This window comes from Cervus canadensis, chromosome 19 (genome assembly GCF_019320065.1).
Source record: "Cervus canadensis isolate Bull #8, Minnesota chromosome 19, ASM1932006v1, whole genome shotgun sequence".
Taxonomy (NCBI): domain Eukaryota; kingdom Metazoa; phylum Chordata; class Mammalia; order Artiodactyla; family Cervidae; genus Cervus; species Cervus canadensis.
In genome coordinates this window covers 32,240,419-32,262,821 of record NC_057404.1, presented here as the reverse complement: position 1 = coordinate 32,262,821, position 22,403 = coordinate 32,240,419, and the positions used below count along the sequence as shown (strand labels likewise).

The 22,403-nt window shown below is 32.8% G+C and overlaps 1 protein-coding gene across 2 annotated transcripts in view; it reads right to left on the bottom strand.

The window, feature by feature from the left end:
- Window positions 1–22,403, bottom strand: part of GRID2 (glutamate ionotropic receptor delta type subunit 2) — a 1,570,085-nt gene that overhangs the window by 1,245,509 nt on the left and 302,173 nt on the right. For both annotated transcript variants that reach the window (XM_043438630.1, XM_043438631.1), the window contains exon 2: window positions 10,312–10,467. In XM_043438630.1, the coding sequence (XP_043294565.1) occupies window positions 10,312–10,467 (156 nt within the window). The remainder of the gene's footprint in view (window positions 1–10,311; window positions 10,468–22,403) is intronic.

Sequence of the window (22,403 nt, the reverse complement as noted above, 5' to 3'; positions counted from 1 at the left end):
AACACATGAAGCAAACCCTGCCTCCAAACGTTTTTCTATATGCTATTGCCTGCAATGCTATTTCCTCTTATCTTTGCGTGGCTGGCTATTTTGCAACTTCAAATTTTAACAAATATGTTCCTTTTTGTATTTTCCACAATCACTACACAAAAAAATGAAGTCCTGGCTTTAAGTGGCACACACACACATACACACACAAAACCCACCTGCTATTTTTTATCATAGTATCAGTTATTTTGCTTTGTGTCAGCCTTCTCTTTTTTTTTTTTTTTATTTGTTTGCTTCTTTAGCTATTTTTGTATATCTTTCTTTAAAATATAAAGTCCTTGGTTGCTTGAGACAAATTTATCTCATTCATCTATATAAATTTCTAATACCGTGTAGAGTCAGTGCATTAAAAGTGTCTTACAAATACGTAAACAATTATTTTCATTTTTGAAAGAATCATGAATTATTCTTGGTGATTCATAGTTTTTTTCCAGTTGGTGTCCTCTTCTCATATTTAAGGTTTAAGTAATTTCCGAGGAAAGGAAGTGTAAACTAATGATTCATCTGTGCTCTCAAGGAGCCCTAGCATAAATTTTGAATAATGAATGACAGTGGTTTAATAACAAATCAGCTTGTTCCACTGTAACAGATATAGTAAATAGAGAGTTAAAATGACCCATGAGAAGCATGAATCAACTTTGGAAGGGTTACCAAAAGAAAGAAATGCTTGGTGAACTTCTTTTAGATAGGTAGATAGATAAGCATGAAGAGATGATATATATGTATCATATATACATGACATATATGTTATATAATATATATTTTAATATAAACACATGAATTTATATGCATGTGCATATGTAAATGCATATATATATAATACATATATTAATATATACATGATGAATTAATATAGATATAAAACTTCTTTAAACAGGGTCAAAAATGCCTAGAAATTCAAAACAGTAAAATAATGAACTAAAAAATTTCAAACATAAATACTGTTGACAAATTAATATAAAACAATAAGAACAGGATTTGGGAGCCTGTAGAATGAGGCTTATATGTCAGTTTCTTTCTCTGTGACCAATAAGTTTGTGTCACCTCTTTTTTTAATCTCCGAATAACTTTCTATCATCAGAGATATTTACATTGTGCTCATTTTCAATAACTCGAATAAGCATGCAGGACCACCTCAAAATATTCTGTTTGATTTTATATAAGTGTAAATTCGAAAGTAAAATACAAAAACTATTACTGGTTATTCTATTCAAAAACATTTTCTATGAAAAGATCACATTTGACTTTATTTGTAGGAGCCGCCCCTTCCAAAAATAAACATTCTGAAAAAACATTTGTTTTTTGCTTTGAAACATTCCTCATATATAATAGATATTTTATGTATTTTCTATGTTTTAAGTCTGTTTATGTTGGAAAATACAGCTTTAAGAAATGAGTTTAGCCATTCTTGGTGGTGGTTTAGTTGCTCAGTCATGTCTGAATCTTGCAACCCCATGGACTGTAGCCCCCAGGTTCCTCTGTGGGGTTCTCCGGGCAAGAATACTGGAGTGGGTTGCCATTTCCTTCTCCAGGGGATCTATCTTCCCTGCCCAGGAATCGAACCTGAGTCTCCAGCATTGCAGGCAGATTCTTCACCAACCAAGCTACAAGGGAAGCCCTAGTCATTCTTACTATCATATTATAATAGTCTACCAGAGACCAAAAGGCAAATATGTCTTGAAATGAGGCATGGATTTCTGAGAAAATAACATGACACTATGTGTTACTGAGGAAAATACTGAAAATTCAAAGAAACCTATGATCAAGTTTTTAGAGTTGATATCCACCCATATTGAAATAAAAAAGTACAAAACATAGAAAGATAACCCTTTAAACAATCATGTTAGAAATAAATTCAAAATATCAGATATGATGCATCTATTAAAGTCTCAAGTTTTCCTTGAATTCACTTCTATATGTGACCTTCACATATGTCATTCTTCCACAACATTATGCCTGTCTACAACTGAATTCCATGTAGTTATGACTCAGTGCCTTATTTACTTCACTGATTGTATTAAGCCTACACAAATTATCAGAAAGCTTTAGTTTGCTCTCCACAAGCTTTCTCTACTTCCCAGAAATGGTTACAAGGTATTTTAAATTCTCCAAACCCTAAGTACACCTGTTGCAACATTACTATTTGCCAAATAAATTATACTACAAATATAATTCTCCTTCTCCTGGGGTGATAAGCAAAACTATCCCAGGAAAACAGAAAAAAATAGAAGCATTTAACTTATATAACATTTTTACAACCCCAGAATTCAGGATCTTGATAAGAAAAACTCTCTTGGGAAAAAAAAGACACTGACTAGGCAGTTATTAAATTTAGTGTTATCCATGGTATGCATGGGAACTACCAATGCATGTGGCAAAGGATGTATGGGAATGTTAGGTCAGAGAAAGATAAGAATTTACTGATTTACACATGCAATGGTACCAAATTGCCATGTACTCCACTATTAAAATACATTTAGATTAGCAGCTGCTGCTGCTAAGTCACTTCGGTCGTGTCCAACTCTGTGCGACCCCATGGACGGCAGCCCACCAGGCTCCCGTCCCTGGGATTCTCCAGGCAAGAACACTGGAGTGGGTTGCCATTTCCTTCTCCAATGCATGAAAGTGAAAAGTGAAAGTGAAGTCACCAGTCGTGTCTGACTCTTAGCAACCCCATGGACTGCAGCCTACCAGGCTCCTCCATATATGGGATTTTCCAGGTGAGAGTACTGGAGTGGGTTGCCACTGCCCTCTCTGTTAGATTAGTAGAGGAACCCACAAACCATAATTGTTATCCCATGTAATTATTATGCAACAATGATCATAGCAGTTCTCCTATGGAGTATGTGTTCATTCCAAATTTTTGAATAAACTGCGGCTTGGAAACAATAGGTGTGTTTATGGTCCCACAGATAATAAGAGGTGAAGCAGCATTCATACAAAGGTAGATTTATCTAATTACATGGCCCATGCTTCCCAGAGCTTCCCAGGTGGCACTGGTGGGAAAGAATCTGTCTCCAAAGCAGGAGACAAAGAGACTCAGGTTCAATACCTAGGTCAGGATAATCCTCTGGGGAGGGCATAGGAACCCACTCCAGCATCCTTACCTGGAAAATCCACCATGGACAGAGGAGCCTGGCAGGTTACAGTCGAGAGGGTCACAAAGAGTGGGACATGGCTGAAGCAACTTAGCACATAGGCATGAAGCGACTTACTCTGTGCATGAAGCGACTTACTACGCACACGAACACACGGCCCTTGCACTTAACCGCGATGTTTTCTTTTTCCTCAAGCATCAAGTTTAAAACACATACTGAACCAAATATAAATACTATGAGTGAATACAGTGAAGAATCAAAGATTAAAAAGATGAGTGAGGAATTTTTAAAAGCACTGTAATAGGAGGGTAAAAGAAAGAGGCGCAGATATAGGTCAGTATCTAACACAGGATAATAATGGTTAAGCTAACTACACTAAGATTTCAGGACAGCCAGTGGAGAGCACAGCTTTGTGCAGAGTAGTTTGCTCAAGGCTAAATGCTTAGAGGCACCCCAAAAGTATTTGCTGACTCATTCTTATTTTTCCTAGAATATGCAGTTTTCTATTGCACATTGGCTTGTGTGTCTTGTTTTTAAAAGCAAGTGTTTCAATAATATTTCTTTTGAAAATTACAAAATAATTCAACAAAATATTGTATGGATACTAAAAGACTATGCGTAATGAGATTCCAATAAATCTAAAAATACTTTCCAAGTACATGCAAAAATAAGCTGTTAAATGTTAAAATAAAAAGTCAGATTATTTTTTGTTCTCAAGTGAAGCAAGTAGACTGGATCATGTAAAAGTTGCATATTAATAATACTTGTAATAGTGTTAAAATTCTGAATATAGTTAAGTCACCTTTGGTTTGTCAACATGAACTTAAAGAATTTTTATGACTACAAAATGGACTCTCATTATAACTGCAGACTGCACATAAATGTGGTTTTTAATCTAATAAACCACATATTCAGAGTCACTTTATGACATAATAGGCGATTATTTTACCAAATAACTATCATAAAAGGCCGATTAAAAACTGAATTATGCTGTTTAAACATGCACTCCATCCATAAAGGTAGAAAAAGAACAGAAGAAAGTGGTGTGCTATTATTACAAGAAAATGTTTGGTAGAAAGAACACTTCAGCAACAACAACAAAAAATTTCATTAAACACAGCTTTCATAGAAAGCTGCTAAAGATTCTTCTAAATAAAACAAGAGTAGCACATGTTGCTGAAATATATATTTTATGAGGTAGCTTACACAACAGTACACAATTGTAGGTAGTAAGGTAAAAGGCCCCGAAGCAGGTTATATAAAATCATGATATAAGGGTCTATAAACATCTGAATTTAATCTGTTCATAGTAATAGGGACCTGTTACTTTAAAAGTGTCATATTGAGTGATACAAGGGAAAGACTACCAGTAAAAGGGTACAACAAAAAAAAATCACAGAAAAAAATAAAATTAAGCTAGGCAGTGTATATCATTATTAACATTATATTAAAAATAATGAATTTATTTAAAAAATAAATTCCCTCTTTCCTGAAAAGTAAATGTTTTAAAAATCTAGAACATCATGTTCCTACTATTAACACAATTAAAAACCCAAGTTACAAGTAGAAGGGAACGACACTGTTAAAATCCACAGCCCCACTCAGGTGCATATTTAGACCTCCTGGAGACAGACATTCCATCTTCTCTTTTGCTATTTCCATTATAGATGGCCCAGTCTTGGAAGAGTTATAGGCTTTAAGTAAGTATTTGAATAGACTGATTTAACTGAGTACCCTCAAAATTAGAGTCCAAATACACAATATTATAATCCTTCTTGATCGGAAATTCTTTAATGAAAATCGGCAGTAAGAGATATTTGAAAGAATGCATGTCTGTGTTGTCTCTAATAGATACAGATGTCTAAAATTTTAATACTACATTAATGATAAGTACTAAAGATCACAAAATAGGCAGATTCTGATTGCAGACCTTATATGCCAGTTCTTAGAACGTGGCAGTAGGAAAGAAAACTGATGCAGAACTTGGCATGGAATTCCTGGAGAACTGACCAACCTAAACACCCCAGACTCATGAAGAGAAGCATGTGGTCCAGAGAGCCACCAAATGTACCTTGAGAATCTCTCCTGCCTTGTGAGTGCCCGGAGGTAGCCAGTCAGCTGCATCACTATCCCTTCAACCCCTCTGCACATGGAGTTAGGCATCAGTTATCTACAGAGTATTGGGCCTAGAGACAAAATACAACATTGATGTGGAAAGGGAAGAAGGAATGAAAAAAATGAGGGAAAAATGAACAAGTGAATGAATGAGAAGAAGTATAATTGCTTGATGTTCAGATTTTGTTTCTTGGTTTCTGGAGTCACTAATTCTCCAGTTCAATGGTCAGGCAATTCAAAAAATAAGCTGAAGTTGGAGTTATATAAATTGGTCCAGGAAACACAGGCTGATGAGTTATATACATTGCAATCTTATGCTAAGGAAAGCTGGAGAATCCAATCTAAGAATTTTGGAATTAACAGATGTTTTTAAACACAGTAAAAATATCCTATTAAAGCAGAGAGGAATATAAATTATGAGACTAAGCCCTAGAATAAAGCATCAAATACCACAGCCACATAAATCATTCTTTTACATTTACATCTTCTTTGAACCAGACTATTCAGATTTAGCCTATGGCACCAGAAATACTCACAGTGAATTGTCATGTGTCTTGGAGAAGTTTTTTCCTGCTTAGTATTCCTTATACTGTTTTTGGCTCTGCTACTCTTCTGTTATCACTTTTACACATGTGATGTAGATACGTGGATATTTATATATAACTAAAAAGACATAGGACTTATTTCATAATCCATAAATGAAAGTAGTCTCATTGTTTTACACTTACACTAATTTAATTTTGGAAGATATGCAAGGCAAATCCAACTGAAATTGTCACTGTGTGAAAGTTAGATGTCTATTTTTACAAGATTCTTTGAGAGCAATCAATATTCATGCCTGGTGTGTGAAGAAGTAAGATGGACCCGGCTGTAACTGGAAGATGAGCAATCCTAATTGTGACTGCTTTTTGTATTAAAGTCAACTTTTATCACTAAAAATTGTTTATAATAATTTTTAACACAACAGAGAATAATTTTAATAGTCCTTAGTTTTTCAAATAGAATCATTTGTGACTCTATGGTATAAATCTTCCCTTATACTCTTCTCACTATGCATTTCATTTTTATATATTTTTTCTAATAATTATTTCAAAATGTTTTAACTGAATCTTGCCATTCAATATTAGTGCATAGTTCTTAACATTCTTCCCGATACATGTGATGCAGACAAGAATTATACATGCATTCATATTTCTGCATTCACCTTTCAATGTGAACATTTTTACACATTCTCCTTACATTTCCTGACCTTGTTTTCTTATAAATCCCCATCTTTAACGGCCCATAGTGGTGTTGGTCTCAGCTAAGAGCTAACAATATAAACAGCTGCTATTGCTTTCAGTAGAGACAGAGATGCCTTTCACACCAGTCATTTGTGTATCTGTTATATTCAGTACATAGGTCCCATAGAGGAAACAATCTTTAAAAGAAACGTAAGGAAAGAAATCTCACAACAACTGCTTTGGTCCAGGTCACCTGAACCTGCAAAAGGCCCTTTCTGAATTCTGAAGAAAGTAATGAGTGCTCCGGGTTGCTGTGAATAGCTGGATGAGGTAGCAGAACAAAGGACAGCTATCATATATTCTTTTAATAAATTCTGAAGTCAGTCATGAAAAAAAAAAAAAAACACAGGAGGCAATTTCAGCAATGTGAAGCCATCTCTAAAGTGAAAACTGAATAATTATAATTTCTTTAATTCTTTATGTATCTAAATCTGGAAATTTGTTCTAAAGACTTGGGGAGCATCTTATCCACAGAGATGAAATTGACCTTAAAATACATCACTTATGTTCTGATTTCTTCATTATTATTTAGAAGAGGAGAAGTAAGGATGAATGAACTGAGTGGATTATACAATGCAACTGCTGCTGCCAATCAAATTGGTATTTTTCTGCTAATCCATGCCATCTAAAACCCATGAACATAACCTGCACATATCAAAACATATAAATCTGCTACCATTTTCATTCCCAACAGTGTTTACTGAAGTCCTAGAATATATCAGAATATATTAGGCATTTTCCTCATAAATAAGTATATATATTTATATATGCAACATATATATATCCCTGCAGATATAGTAAGGAATATATCAGGTCAGTGGTCTACAGGCCTTGGTTTACTTCATTCATTCTTTGCTACACACTTCCAGTTTGTAGAATGATTACTTAACCACTGTGTTTAATTTAACATTCAATAGGACTTATATAATCTTGTACCTTGATAATTTCACATGTTTTCAAATTTTTTTGTATATCTTAAGGAAAATGTCCACACACACAAAAAATAAACTAAAGAAAAGAATTCCTAAGTTAAGGTATGAAAAAGTCTGTACCATTAGTTGACATCACACAGTTCAACAGATTAAAGGTAACCAATGGCTTACCAAAAAATATTCAAAAGAAAGCAAAAATAATTACCTAAAAATAGGTGGTTTATTTACAAATTACTTTTGTTAAAACAAGAATTTTTTTTTCCTACTGTTCATTTATCTGAAACTGCTGAGATTAATGTTATAGGATAGTGAAAATGATGATCAAATAGTCATTGCTCTGCAGAAAATAGAAAATATTGATCCTGTGTTGTAACCAAGATACTTTCTTCAAGAAACTCACCGCAAAATAATTATTATTATGCACAAACTACAGTAACCAAAACTACAAAGGAGCATTTTAGATTACCAATATTCTTTATTAAAGTTTACAGAGTAAGTAGGCTGTTTATATTTAAATCTCTCTCTCTTATTAAGTGTTGAAAATAGATAGGATAAACAAAATATTAACAAACTGATTTAAGGCCTTCTATGTTATAGATTTTAATGATACTGCAGCAAAGATATGATGACATAAAGGTGACCATCTCTGATAGTTTAGTTGAAGGTTTCTCCTAAAATACTTCCTCAAAATATTCCTAAATACTTTTTGTCCTCTCTCAATTGAATATTTCTATTATTGTTTCAAAGCTATCAAATACAATAAGAGCTCTAGAAAAAACTATTTTTACTTTTAAAATTAAACAAGATCTTTCTTGATATTGAATGGGGTAAAAATTAACTCCAGAGTTTCCTAGAACTTATTTCAGATTCATTACCCAGAGCAGACCATCAAAATAACTGGTCCAGAACATTCTGTTAGTATCAAAACCCATCAGGCAAGCTATCAAGTTCTTTATTCTTTCTTGACAAATATCTAGCATTCTCTATCTTGAAAACTTAAAACTTACTTCCTCTCTCAATTTGCTTTCAGTGCCACAAATTCTTTTATATCACAATAGTTCTTTTGAGAGATAGTTTTGTTTCCAGAATTTAGTTGACAGTAGAATGGTTACACAAAGCAATATGTAAATGAATTAACTGTGGTATTTTAAAAACTGTCCTTGTGTTTCAAATTGCAGTCTCTTAAAAAAAAAAAAAGTAGTCTCTTAAAAAAAAAAAGTGTGAAGGCCATATTTATTTAGCTCTTGTAATTCCATTTTACCCACTGTATATTTCTCACTGATTTATCCCCATTTTTTCAGTCAAAGTGGATTTTTTAAAAGGCATGAATATTTTAGCACATCTGCAGTTAATAAGAAGACAGTCACAAAAATAAGTTGGTCCTCATTTTTTCCTGCTCTTACTCTGGTTACTGAAACTAACAGTTGGGAAAGAAATATCTACTTATTTTAAAGAATAACATTCTTAGTGTAACTATTCCTTTACATTACAAGTATTTTCCACAATTTCTAATTTATTATTTTTGCAGACTGCTTTATGAATTCTAACATTTAGACAGTTTTTAGATGTTTCTATAGAAAATTTATCAGCATAGCCACGATTTAAAGTTGCAAATTCCCAGGATAATTCTGAATTAAAATGCAAGAAAAAACCAGATGCTTATATTAATCTGATTTTTAAAATTTATATTTATGTATTAAAGTTCCATCATATTTATATGAAAAATCTATTTTATTACAAAATCAACCTTTACTTAAAAATTTCTGTTCATTTCATTAAAATAATATCTTTTCACTTCATCAGATTAATAAGAAGGAAAATCCATTAGACTATTAATTATTCTATCCATTGCCTTACTGACAGAAATAAGCTTAAATCAGCTTTAGTCAATGCCACTGATCAAAAACACAATCCAATAAAACTTACTTGTATATCATGTAAACACATTACAATAAAAACATTTATCTTCTTTATCCCTTCAATACTTTTCTTTAAAAAGTTTTCCACAAAACTTTACTACAGCCATATCTTGTCCATATTTTCTTCTGCCAATTTCTCTAAGTTTTTAATGAAAGAAATATGCTTCGTTTAACTAAATTAATTTCATATTAGTATCTTTAGTCTAAATATATAATCACAATAAAATATAAAACAGATTAACAACAAATAACTTCATGAATAATGACTACTTTGCCAATCAAAAGATTAAATATTTCATTACAATAATAGCATCAAAACTAGAATTTTATTAGTGTAAGATCTTTCATTGAAATCATTCATACAAAGGATCACTCTAGCATAATAAAAATAATTTGTATGACTCTATAGCAGACAGAATGGAGAAAAGTGCTTTAAAATTTGGCACACTGTAGAGATTCCAGCACAAATGTATCTTTGATTTGTATGTACTGTCTAAAAGTTCTCCTTCTAGCAACACATCTGTCATGAATACACCTTAAATGTCATCTCCAGTTGTGACAACACTCAAGGTGGCAGTTATCTCAAGGAAAACAAAGTAACACTTCAGATAGAAAGTCATATTTTTAAGGAATGTTTCAATTACACTAAAGTCATAATATATTGCAAAGTTTTTATTGTAAATATTTAAGACCATTTTCATATTTTATTTCTATTAAAACAATAACTTTTCACTCACTGCCCTTTCAGAAGTAGAATACAGGATTAAAATCTACCAAATAACACCCTAAAAGAAAAGCTATGCAGCAAAGATGCAAAAATGATGTTCATGTTTAATGGCTTTTAAAAATTTAATTTCATTGCCATTTGTATTGAACCAAAAAACAAAATAAAATGCAGAGTGCTGATAGACCTTACCTTCCTGAACTGCTTGAAAAGGGTTGTTGCCATCAACAAATGTCACCGAAAATGTGATTTTCTCAGTCTGTAAGATCTCCTCATTCTGGTTGAGGTCACCAACTGCTGTGCGAAATACCTCATCATCCTTTTTGGCAGATTCATCAAAAATTGCTCCTAGAAAGAAGTGAGTCGCCATTAAACAATAACATAAATATTCTCTCATGCCCTCCAGAATTACGCCAAAGAGACTTATGTATCAGAAAACATACACTTTCACTTAAAGCATGCACTTTATTTATTACTGAAACACACTGTACTGGAAGCAGTGTGACAGCTAAGCAGGAATGTAGTTACTTCTTCCAAATGGAAATGATGAATAGTACATCAGTGTTTTGCTGGGAAAGCACTGGGAAGGCATAATAAGTACAAAAAGCCTTTGCAGAACAAAGTGGTTAAATGTACTGAATGCTTCATGTACTAAGATCTTTAGGAATTCATAGCTTGAAGATTTTTTTCTGAATAACTGGAGAAAAATAAGGATATATTCTTAGAGCCCATTCATAAAGTAAATAGGAATCAAATTTTTATCATGATTTTCATTTATTATTTTTCTTTTTATTTCTTCTCTTCTTTCTTTCTTGAACAAGAGTTTCCACATCTTTTCAAATCCTGACTCTCAAGGTTTGACCTTGAGCAAGGGATTCAAACTCTAAACACATTCACCATCTATAATATCTAGTAATAAAAATAATATCCATCTGTAAGGTTTATTAGCTATATTAAATTATGCTATGCATGCAATATTTAAGCAAACTGTGGTAACTAAATATGTCTTAATAAATGCTGGTATCGTTCCTTTTTTTAAATACTGTAATAAAATTCAAACACAGCTTAACATTTCCTTTTTTTTTTCATTTATTTTTATTAGTTGGAGGCTAATTAATTTACAGTATTGTAGTGGTTTTTGTCATACATTGACATGAATCAGCCATGGATTTACATGTATTCCCCATCCCGATCCCCCCTCCCACCTCCCTCTCTACCCGCTTAACATTTTCTATTAATTTTTTCACACTACAGTATCTAATGTAATTCTGAAAATAATTCAGTTCAGTTCAGTTGCTCAGTCATGTCCAACTCTTTGCGACTCCATGGACTGCAGCACACCAGGCTTCCCTGTCCAACACCAACTCCCAGAGCTTGCTCAAACTCATGTCTATCGAGTCTGTAATGCCATCCAACTGTTTAATCCTCTGTCGTCCCCATCTCAAATAGTACTACAAACAAATACTGTTTTAAAAAAGGATTCCATGCAAGAAATATGCCTAAGTTCCCACAACAATGGCCAGAGCCCTTGCCTCCTTGACTCCACCATTCTTGCTCTGTGTCACTATGGGATACTGCCTTATAGGATTATACCCAAAAGGAATGAAAGTATTTAATGGGGAATCTGACTTTATAGCATATTTCGGGATTCTTTCCCATATGGTCATGCATACTGACTCCTCAAGTTCTAAGCAGGCACACATTTTTTAATAATTTACTTTTTAATCACAAATAATTGGGTCAACGTAATTTTTGCATTTTTGAATAAACCTAATGAATTCCCTCCTGATAAAAAAAAAGACATACACCTAAAGGACAATAACATGATAAAGGAATAACTATGAACATATGTACATCCTATCTATATATGCATAATATATATTTCTTGACTATAATATGCATTACCGTGTGTGAAAAAGTGTATATATAAAAATGACTTTTTCCATTATATAAATAGAAAACAGTTATTATACACATATATGAAGAGATAAACACACTATATATGCAGACACAGATATGCATATATATTCACATACATGCACACAAACACACATATACATATCAATAAAAGTAGACACACTTTACATGTTTCAATTTGGTTGATTTAATACTTATGTAACTGAAGCCCTCAAAATCTTCTAGGAAAAGACAAATCATGATATTTAACATGCATTATAAGACTCAATACATGATAAAGCAAATGTGAAACTATGTTCACTTCTGACAAATCTGGCAGGTTACTTTTGACCTCTCCAGCCTAAGTGCCTTTGCCATGGTAAAGCAATGATTAATTTCTGCTAGAGAAAGCAAAATGTCTAATAGGCTTACTGTGTGCTTAGATTTTTCTTACCACTGCTCTTCTATATTTGCATGGATTCACTGACAACTTTGACCAGCCTATTTAAACCTTTCCTTTCCATTTCTTATACATTTGGAATACCTGCCATGGATAAAAACATAAGAAAAGTGTGAAGAATTTTTTTAATTGATATAAAATTATTTTGGAATTATACTATTATATACCTAATACTCAGAATATTATTAGTTTTAATGATGTAATCAATTTATATAATACACATTAATTTTAAACCTATCTTGTTGCCTCTGAATTAAAAGTTTACTTTACAGACTAAGTTTTTAATGAAAATATTTAGGTAATAAAATTTAGATTTATCCTGATAACTTTAATCCACGTTTATAAAGACTTTTAATTTGTGATAATATTTATCAGAAGCTAGATTAATGTAATTAATCATTACAGTAAAATATAATATTATCATACTGGGATATAAAAATTTCTTCAGCACTTTGTTAGGAAGTATGATATAAGGGTGCTATAACTGGAGCTGAAATACCCAATTCATTTAAAATCAGATAATCTAAATGCCTATTCACAAAGAAGTGATGTATATTTATACAGAGATGTTTAATTTGTCATGAATACCAAATGAATTGTTTAAATGAAGAGTTTCTAATCAACCTTGTTTTATAGCAAGTAACATTATTGACTTCTGATGAGTATTGGTAATATATTTTTAATGAAAACATTTTACTATTGCCTGACAGAACACTTAAAATTGCTTTAAACATTAAACCTGGCTTAATAAATGGCAGAAATCTGCCAAAATGATAGCAAATTAGTCAATTCTGTTCTGAATTAAGATATACTGAAAGGAAATGCACAAAAGAAGCAGTTCATCTTTCAGCAAACAGAAAGGAAGTAGACAAAACAAACAATTTATCTTACTGCACACAGACAGCATAAGCAAAGAACAGGAAATCTTAGCCAACATTTCAGATCCATTTATTTATTTATTTACTTTTTTCCTCAGCTATAAAATCTCATCTTAAGTTTGGCTTTTTGTTACAAAGTAAATGCAGCATTTTATATCAAGCACAACTATTCTGAAAACAACCTGGCAAGTTTCACATGAAGAATCTCTGGAAACACAGTCCTTTCTTATGTATGCCATGCACTTCCAATAGTATAGTTATGTCATCTCTAGCTTTTGTATTAATAAATGCATATTACCAGTCTAATCAAACATTAAATGTCATTTTTGAAATTAAAGTTTCCCAAACATAACATTCACAACTATATAGCGTACATGATGATACAGCATCTATTTCTTTCCCAGCTATTTTTATTAGCATGTTTTAACTGTCAGTTTTATTTTAAAACCTGGACAAGAAAGCCAGAGCCGACATTGTCATGATGAAATAATTCTTCCACCATTTACACACACACACAAACACACACACACACACATGCGCACATACACACACACACAGTATCTGATCAACAAATCATACTCTATTTACATTTTACGCTGGCCAAACTGGAGGGAATTATAACCAAGCAACAGGCAGAGAAGGAACATCTCCTAAAGATTCCTAATGACTAAACTGTAATTATAATCATTTCCACATTAGGGACTGATGATCTGCTACTCCCATGGGAGAGAAAAATGGTCTTTACTTTTCCTTACAGAAAGAGAGTGACATGTACTCTACATACAAGTTTTTAAATACAAAATAGATCATCCTTGTCTTCTTATATCTTAGAAAAGAAAATAATTATGGCTTACAGCAGTATTAAAAACATGTTGAGGTCTTAATTTTTTAACTGTTGTAACGGGTCAAGTTAAAAACATAATTTTACACAAATTCACATTCACAAACATGCTTGTTAAATAAAATATTTATAAGAAGTTACTAATCTGACCACCTCCATAACTCTCAAAAACAGTTTAAGCATTTATACCTTCATATCTCCATTTATGATACTGTCTCAATTATGGGTATATGCCTTGTCTCCTTAGCAAAATAAATTTCCTGGGCTATAGAAACTATTTTTATTGTTAGAGTATTTATAATGGAGCTTGAGTATATTAGATATTCAACAAAAAATAATAGTTTAAACTTTACTCATATTAGTTAGGCATGACCTTGTAAAACAGGATACATAAATTCAAATTCAAATAGGATGGATAAACAACAAGGTCCTACTGCAGAGCAGAGGGAACTATATTCAATATCTATGATAAACAATAATGGAAAAGAATAAAAATATTTTCTTGTCTATATGTGTATAACTGAATCATTTTGCTGTACAAAAGAGACTTGCAGAACACTGTAAATCAACTATACTTCAATAAAAAATAAAATTAAAAATTCAACTTCAAATATAAGAATAATAACGTAGTTACAACTAATTCTAAGTTAGAACAAAAACAATTGCAAATGTACCTGTATGTGAATTTATTGTCAAAAGTATTATCATGACTCCAGAAGACCCAAATTATTCAGCAAGATATAAATCACATACTTTTATTTTTAGTTTCAATATATAAAATCTTCATCTTATACATATAGCTGGCAAGTAGAGGAAATGATGTTTAGCTGGGAAGGTAGTAGAGCAAAAAAAGTGTCTTCATCTAGCTCTGAATTTCCTCTAAAAATACTGAGAAAGGTTTTGCTACAGATATTGAAGGGGCTATCCAGGTGGTGCAGTGGCAAAGAATCTGTCTGCCAATCCAAGAAGAGATACGGGTTCAGTCCCTGGGTTGAGAAGATCCCCTGGAGTAGGAAATGGCAACCCACTCCAGTTGCTTTTGTTCTTTTTTTCTGGATAATTCCATGGACAGAGGAGTCTGGCAGGATACAGTCCATAGGGTCACAAAGAGTCAGACATGACTCAGCAGAGAGAGACAGACACATACTGAAGTTTCACGAGAAAGAGACCCATAACTGTACAGAGGCTAACCTACTTTCTTCCTTTTCCATACCACAATCCATTAGTCTATGCCCACTTCTCTGTTTGATGAGGCAGAAGTCACACTGCAGAAGCAAAACTGCAGAATTCACAGAAGTCACATTTTGCAGAAGCAAAACTGCAGAATCAGCTCAAGTAGAAAGGTCCAAGATAACAACAGTCTACTGCCCGGACCGGTTCTAGCCTGACCACCAAGGCAGCACCTGAGCTGAAGAGACCCCCACTGTCTGAAAGTTGCCTTTGCTACATTACCATGCTAGAATCTCTGCCCAAAGGGAGAAGTTGAACTTTAGTAGCACAATTAGCGTCCTGAGCAAAGGAGCCCAAAGGACTATGCATGCTTTGGATGTTTCTGCAAACTTACTGTCATTTTCCACAGGTTCTGACGGCATACCCACCTCATAACCCTTAAAAATTTCCCACTTGCCTTACCCCGGAAGAAAAGTTCTTAAGAGTTATCCCTTTCCCATTCCTTGATAAAGGAAGAAAGCTTCTGTCCTGCTTTGCCAAACCTGTTCTCATCCAATTGGTGGGAGCAGCACTAGGCAAGGAAGGGACACAGCTGGGGTCCAAAGATACAGCAAAGTCAATAACAGAAGGAATTTTTCCATATACAGAGTTGATAAAAGTATTGGGAGATCTGCATATCTAACTTTATAAAAATAACACAGTCAAAGCTATGGTTTTGCTAGTAGTCATATATGGACATGAGAGTTGGACCATAAAGGAGGCTGAGTGCCGAAGAATTGATGCTTTTGAACTGTGGTGCTGGAGAAGACTCTTGAGAGTCCCTTGGACAGCAAGGGGATCAAACCAGTTAATCAATTATAAAGGAAAGCAACCCTCAATATTCATTGGAAGGATTGATGCTGAAGCTGAAGCTTCAATACTTTGGCCACCTGAAGCAAAGAGCTAATTCATTAGAAAAGACCCTGATGCTAGGAAAGGCTGAGGAAAGGAGGAGAAGGGGACAATAGAGGATGAGATGTTTGGATGGCATCACTGACTCAATAGACACTAGTTTGAGCAAACTCCTGGAGAGAATGAAGGACAGGGAAGCCTGGCGTGCTGCAGTCCACAGAGTCACAGATAGTTGGACATGATTGAGCAACTGAACAACAAAACAACCAAATATCTTTTGGTAATTCTAAAAATTGAAAAGAAGAAAGTATCAACACGTATCAACGCAGAGATAATCATCAAAGCCAAGCCACTGAGTTTCTTCACAAATGATTTGCTGACAGGACAGCTGAAATCCATTACATGTTGCATCAGACCATAGCAGAGTCAAAATGCCTTCATAAGATAACAAAAACAGCAATTGTGGATTTCATAGATTCGTGGCTGAAATAAATTTTAAGAATGATAACACATTCATTTCATTTTTTCAGTAAAAAAACTCTCATTTTTCAGAAATTGTAGTGAAAAATTTTAAGTAATTTAACCAAAATTTCACAGTCAAAAATTAGAAGGAGTGGAGTAGGAATATTGATTTCCTGGTTTCAAGTTTGGAACTATTTCTTCCATATTATGCTGTTTTTCTCATTTCAAGCACTTATTCCATGTATGTGCATATATATATATATATTACATATATATATTACATTACATATATATATATATATATTACATATATAATCCATTATGTCATTCCTATATACATATATGTGATAATATCTAGAACTACTATATATATTAGTATATACTCAATAACTAGTTATACCAATGAATATATATATATATCAATATATACACACATACATATGTATTTGATAATGAGTACTAACTGCCAATTAGCATAACATATTCATTTGCTCTATACTGTGAAGTATTTAAAATGGAAGAATCATAGTAAAAACCTGAACATACAATGGCACACATATGATCCACTATGGCATTCATATATACATATGTGTGATAGCTATTATATATACTAGATATATACTCAATAACTAGTAGTAGCAGTGAATATATATATGTATATACATACACATGTATATATACATACATTCATATATATTTGATAATGACTATTAGTCTGGTAATTAGCACAGCTATCTGTTTACACCATGAAGCATTTAAAATTGAAGAATTATAGTAAAAACCTGAACATCAGACTTTCCACATAAAATGTATTCCCCTTTGCCTTAGATGCTTTAGCAAATTCGCTTTGGAGATTAAATTTTTTTTAAAAGGCACAACTCTCTGCTTTGAGACAATTCACTGGTCACAGTAGGATTTACAGCTCTTGAAAGCTATTCAGAATTGTTAAGTCATCATATATCCTCACTGTTTTAGATGTTACTATTCACAAGTAGATTTTCAATTTTAATTCTAACAGTGCACTGTGCATACACATTAGTTTCACTGTGCACAGATATTCAAATCAAGAGAGATCTATAAAAAAGACAACCTCTTTAACAAGTGGTGCTGGGAAAACTGGTCAACCACTTGCAAAAGAATGAAACTAGAACACTTTCTAACACCATACACAAAAATAAACTCAAAATGGATTAAAGATCTAAATGTAAGACCAGAAACTATAAAACTCCTAGAGGAGAACATAGGCAAAACACTCTCCGACATAAATCACAGCAAGATCCTCTATGACCCACCTCCCAGAATATTGGAAATAAAAGCAAAACTAAACAAATGGGATCTAATGAAACTTAAAAGCTTTTGCACTACAAAAGAAACTATAAGTAAGGTGAAAAGACAGCCGTCAGATTGGGAGAAAATAATAGCAAATGAAGAAACAGACAAAGGATTAATCTCAAAAATATACAAGCAACTCCTGCAGCTCAATTCCAGAAAAATAAATGACCCAATCAAAAAATGGGCCAAAGAACTAAACAGACATTTCTCCAAAGAAGACATACAGATGGCTAACAAACACATGAAAAGATGCTCAACATCACTCATTATCAGAGAAATGCAAATCAAAACCACAATGAGTACCATTACATGCCAGTCAGGATGGCTGCTATCCAAAAGTCTACAAGCAATAAATGCTGGAGACGTGGAAAAAAGGGAAACCCTCTTACCACGTCGTGGTTTAAGATGAACAAACTAGTAACCCGCCAAGAGTGGAAAACATGTGTGGAAATCTCCTTTAAAAAACTGGAAATAGAACTGCCATAATGACCCAGCAAATCCCACTTCTGGGCAAATACACACTGAGGAAACCAGAGTGAAGAGACACATGCACCCCAATGTTCATGCGCGCAACTGTTTTATAAATAGCCAGGACATGGAAGCAACCTAGATAACCCATCAGAGATGAATGGAATTTAAGTGAAGCTGGGTACATCATACACCATGGAATTTACACTCAGCCAGTCAAAAAAGAATTCATTGAAACCAGTCCTAAGAGATGGATGAAACTGGAGCCCCTTATAACAGAGTGAAGTAAGCCAGAAAGATAAAGAACATTACGCATACAACACACATGAATTAGAGAAGATGGGTAACATAAACCCTTATGCAAAACAGAAAGAGACACAGGGAAATACAGAAACAGACTTTTTGGGAACTCGTGGGAGAAAGGTGAGGGGTGGGATGTTCAAAAGAACAGCATGTATACTATCTATGGTGAAAACAGATCACCAGCCCAGGTGGGATGCAGAGAACAAGTGCTCCGGCCTGGTGCACTGGGAAGACCCAGAGGAATCGGGTGGAGAGGGAGATGGGAGGGGGGATCGGGATGGGGAATAAGTGTAAATCTATGGCTGAGTCATATCAATGTATGACAAAACCCACTGAAATGTTGTGAAGTAATTAGCCTCCAACTAATAAAAAAATTTAAAAAAAAAAAAAAAGAGAGAGATCTATAATGTTTTTACATCTACTTATGATTTCCACTAATGCCAGTGGGAACTGTGCATGTATTCAAAGGCACAAGTAATAAAGACCTTATAAATACTGTAAAATCCGATTTCTCCTTTATTTCATTCTTCACGAGAAGGAAAAAAGGTTGAATGTGTTCAATACAATTAGACAAGAGGAAAATTCAGCAGAATTGTGACCAAATTAACTTAGCATTTTCTATACCACTGGCATCTTCATCTGAGCATAGACAGAGGCAACTATTTCAATAAAGGTATCATTAAAATGAAGGTATTGTGTGTGGGTGGTATGTTTATGCCTGTGTGAGTATGTGTGAGAGTACATATAAAACCTGCCTACATAATATCACTTACATTGAAATATCCTCCATGAATCAATTCTGTATAACATGTATTTTCGGCAGTCTCTTATTTAACAGAAATTTTACAAATATGTTCTAATTTAATGTCTTCTTTGACAGGAAGTAGAGTTTTTAGAATTGTATTTTTCCTTTCATTCAGAGGTATATTTTCCTCAGTTCACGTTATCTGATCCTTCACAAGTACTCTAAGGAAGTAAATCAAAATAAAAACTCTTAATAGTCTAAAGGATGTTTTAGATACATATAAAAGTCATGACAATTAGCAAATATTATTCTGAATTAAAAATAATATGTTGTGCTACTCTTGTTTATAATAATTGAAATAATGAAAATAATTAACATTTATTAGTAATAAGCATCGTAATAAGTGGTTCACTGACATCATATGATTTAGTTTTCATAAAAATCCTTTGATGGAAATGAAATTCAGGGCAAGTAATTTTCCAGAGACGTAATGCTACTAATGACTGTGGCAGAATTCACAGGTCTCATTTTCAAGGCAAACTCCGTAGAGAGCTATAAGCTTAATATATAACAATATATTCATTATAATAAACTTCTATATTACCAAGTTACATATATACTTATTTTCATAATTATAAAAATGAAATTTTATATGAATGTTAAAACTCTCAAATAGGTTTTAATCATTATGTTCAATAAATGTTTAATAACTAGGTCTAATTTAAGAAAGTTTTTAAATAGTATTTTTGCATATTTTTGGTAGATATAATATTTACACAAATAAATTAAACTATGCCATTTAAAGACAAGTTTAACTCAATAATTAACACATTTCCCCCCAAACTTTAAGTTTGATTTTGGAATAATTATCTAAAATATACAAGGAAACAAGTTGGGGTAAATTTTCTAAACATGTTAAACGACAATTTTCGCAGTTACTTTAGAATAATATTAAGTGAGCTCCAATAACATATACACTTTGATATATTCTTAAATTCTGGGTTCATAACAAATCTCTAGCCTTTAATTTTTTAAGACGTTAGAAATTTTTCTGCTTTAGTGACTAACAATCCTAAAAATACAATGCCCAAGTCATTGACTTTATATAGAAAAGATCTTTACTAATGTATGTAGGTCTGTAATATTCAAATTTTGGCCAGCTATAGAAACTAACTGGTTCATTATCTCCCAGTGTCTAATGCTTACTTAGCATTTTGTTCTCAAAGTACATTACACTATTAACTCCCAAATCACCCACCATAATTATCTAGTTTATAGGCAAACATAAGAATAATGTTTTAAAGATAGATAATCAAGTTCAAAGAGGATATTACCTAGATCACATTGGAATTAGTTATGATATAGTATATGAAGATATAACTAGAAGGAGATAAAACTCCACTCAGATAATTAAAAATTATTCTACATAAATACCTGAAGGCATATTGTAATATAAGACATTTTTACAATGCAGATACTTTTAAATTCTCAGTTTTCCTCAACATATTATAATAGAATGACTTAAAATGAGAAGGGTATATCACAGACCAAGCAGATAAATTTTCGATAATGATCTCCACCATTTCAGGGGAGAGTATTTCTGTTGGAATGTGGCATTCCATCACATTGTGAGCTAAGTCAAATTCACGTAGAGATTCTTCATTCTAACACAAGTCCTTTTTTTCAGCCAATGACATTCGAATTCACATTTCATTTGAGGTTCTTATAAAGTTACCCAAAAACCGAAAGTCCATTTAAACTGATAATTCTGCCACCTAAATGTCTGACTTTGCTGTATGTTTTCCAAAAGTCTATGCCAGAAAAGAAAATCTATTGTGTTTAAGGAACAGATAATCTGATTTTCACATGTGGAACATACTAGGAGGCTAATCTTTAAAATAATCTTTTTTATTTCTGTTTTTGGAACATAGATCCTCTCTGAAGAGCTTACACATTTTTATCTAACTTTGGTCTCTGAGGAGTAAGCATTTCAAATAACTTCTTTCAATAAAAATTATTTGTAATTTTTAAAGAATACTAGATACTGAAATGTCAATCATCTGGATTTTTCTTAATAAAAATGGCACTATTGAAAGAAAGTATAGTCAGAAGATGAAGAAGAAAACATCAGGAATCTGTTTCCTCATCTAGACAATCATTGAGGGTATTCATTGTCTTTAAGCCTGCTCCGTAAGAAATGCTAAATGGAGTCCTGCAGGTTAAAATACAAGGACATTAGAGTGTAACTTGAAGCCACATGAAGAAGTAAAGATCTCAGTAAAAGTGGCACATAAGCAATTATAAAATTCAGTACTATTGTAATGACAGTAGATAACTCCATGTTTTTATTTTCTACATGGTGTAAGACATTAATGTTTTATTTAAAAGACAACCATCAACCTAAAAGCTAGTATTATTAATTGCAACTTTGGTTTGCAATTGCACATTTTACTTTCCACATAATTTAAGTGTCTAATACATTTAAATAATCATTAGTTTATATCTTAGGGCATACGATGTATAGAGATGTAATTTTGTGACGTTAGCAACTGAAAGGGCTGAGGATGAACATGTAAAGGAGCAGAATTTTGTATCTCATTGAAGCTAAATTAATATAAACTCAAAGTATTATAACTTTAGGATGTTAAATGTAATCCCCATGGTTACTACAAAGAAAATAGTTATAGGATATATACAAACAGAAATGAGAAAATAATTTAAATGTTTCACTCCAAAAAGACAAGCAAGAGAGAAAACAGTAATCCAGGAAATGAGAGATAATGAAGCTATAAGACATACGGAGAACAAATAGCAATGACAGAATTTCCTCTTTATCAG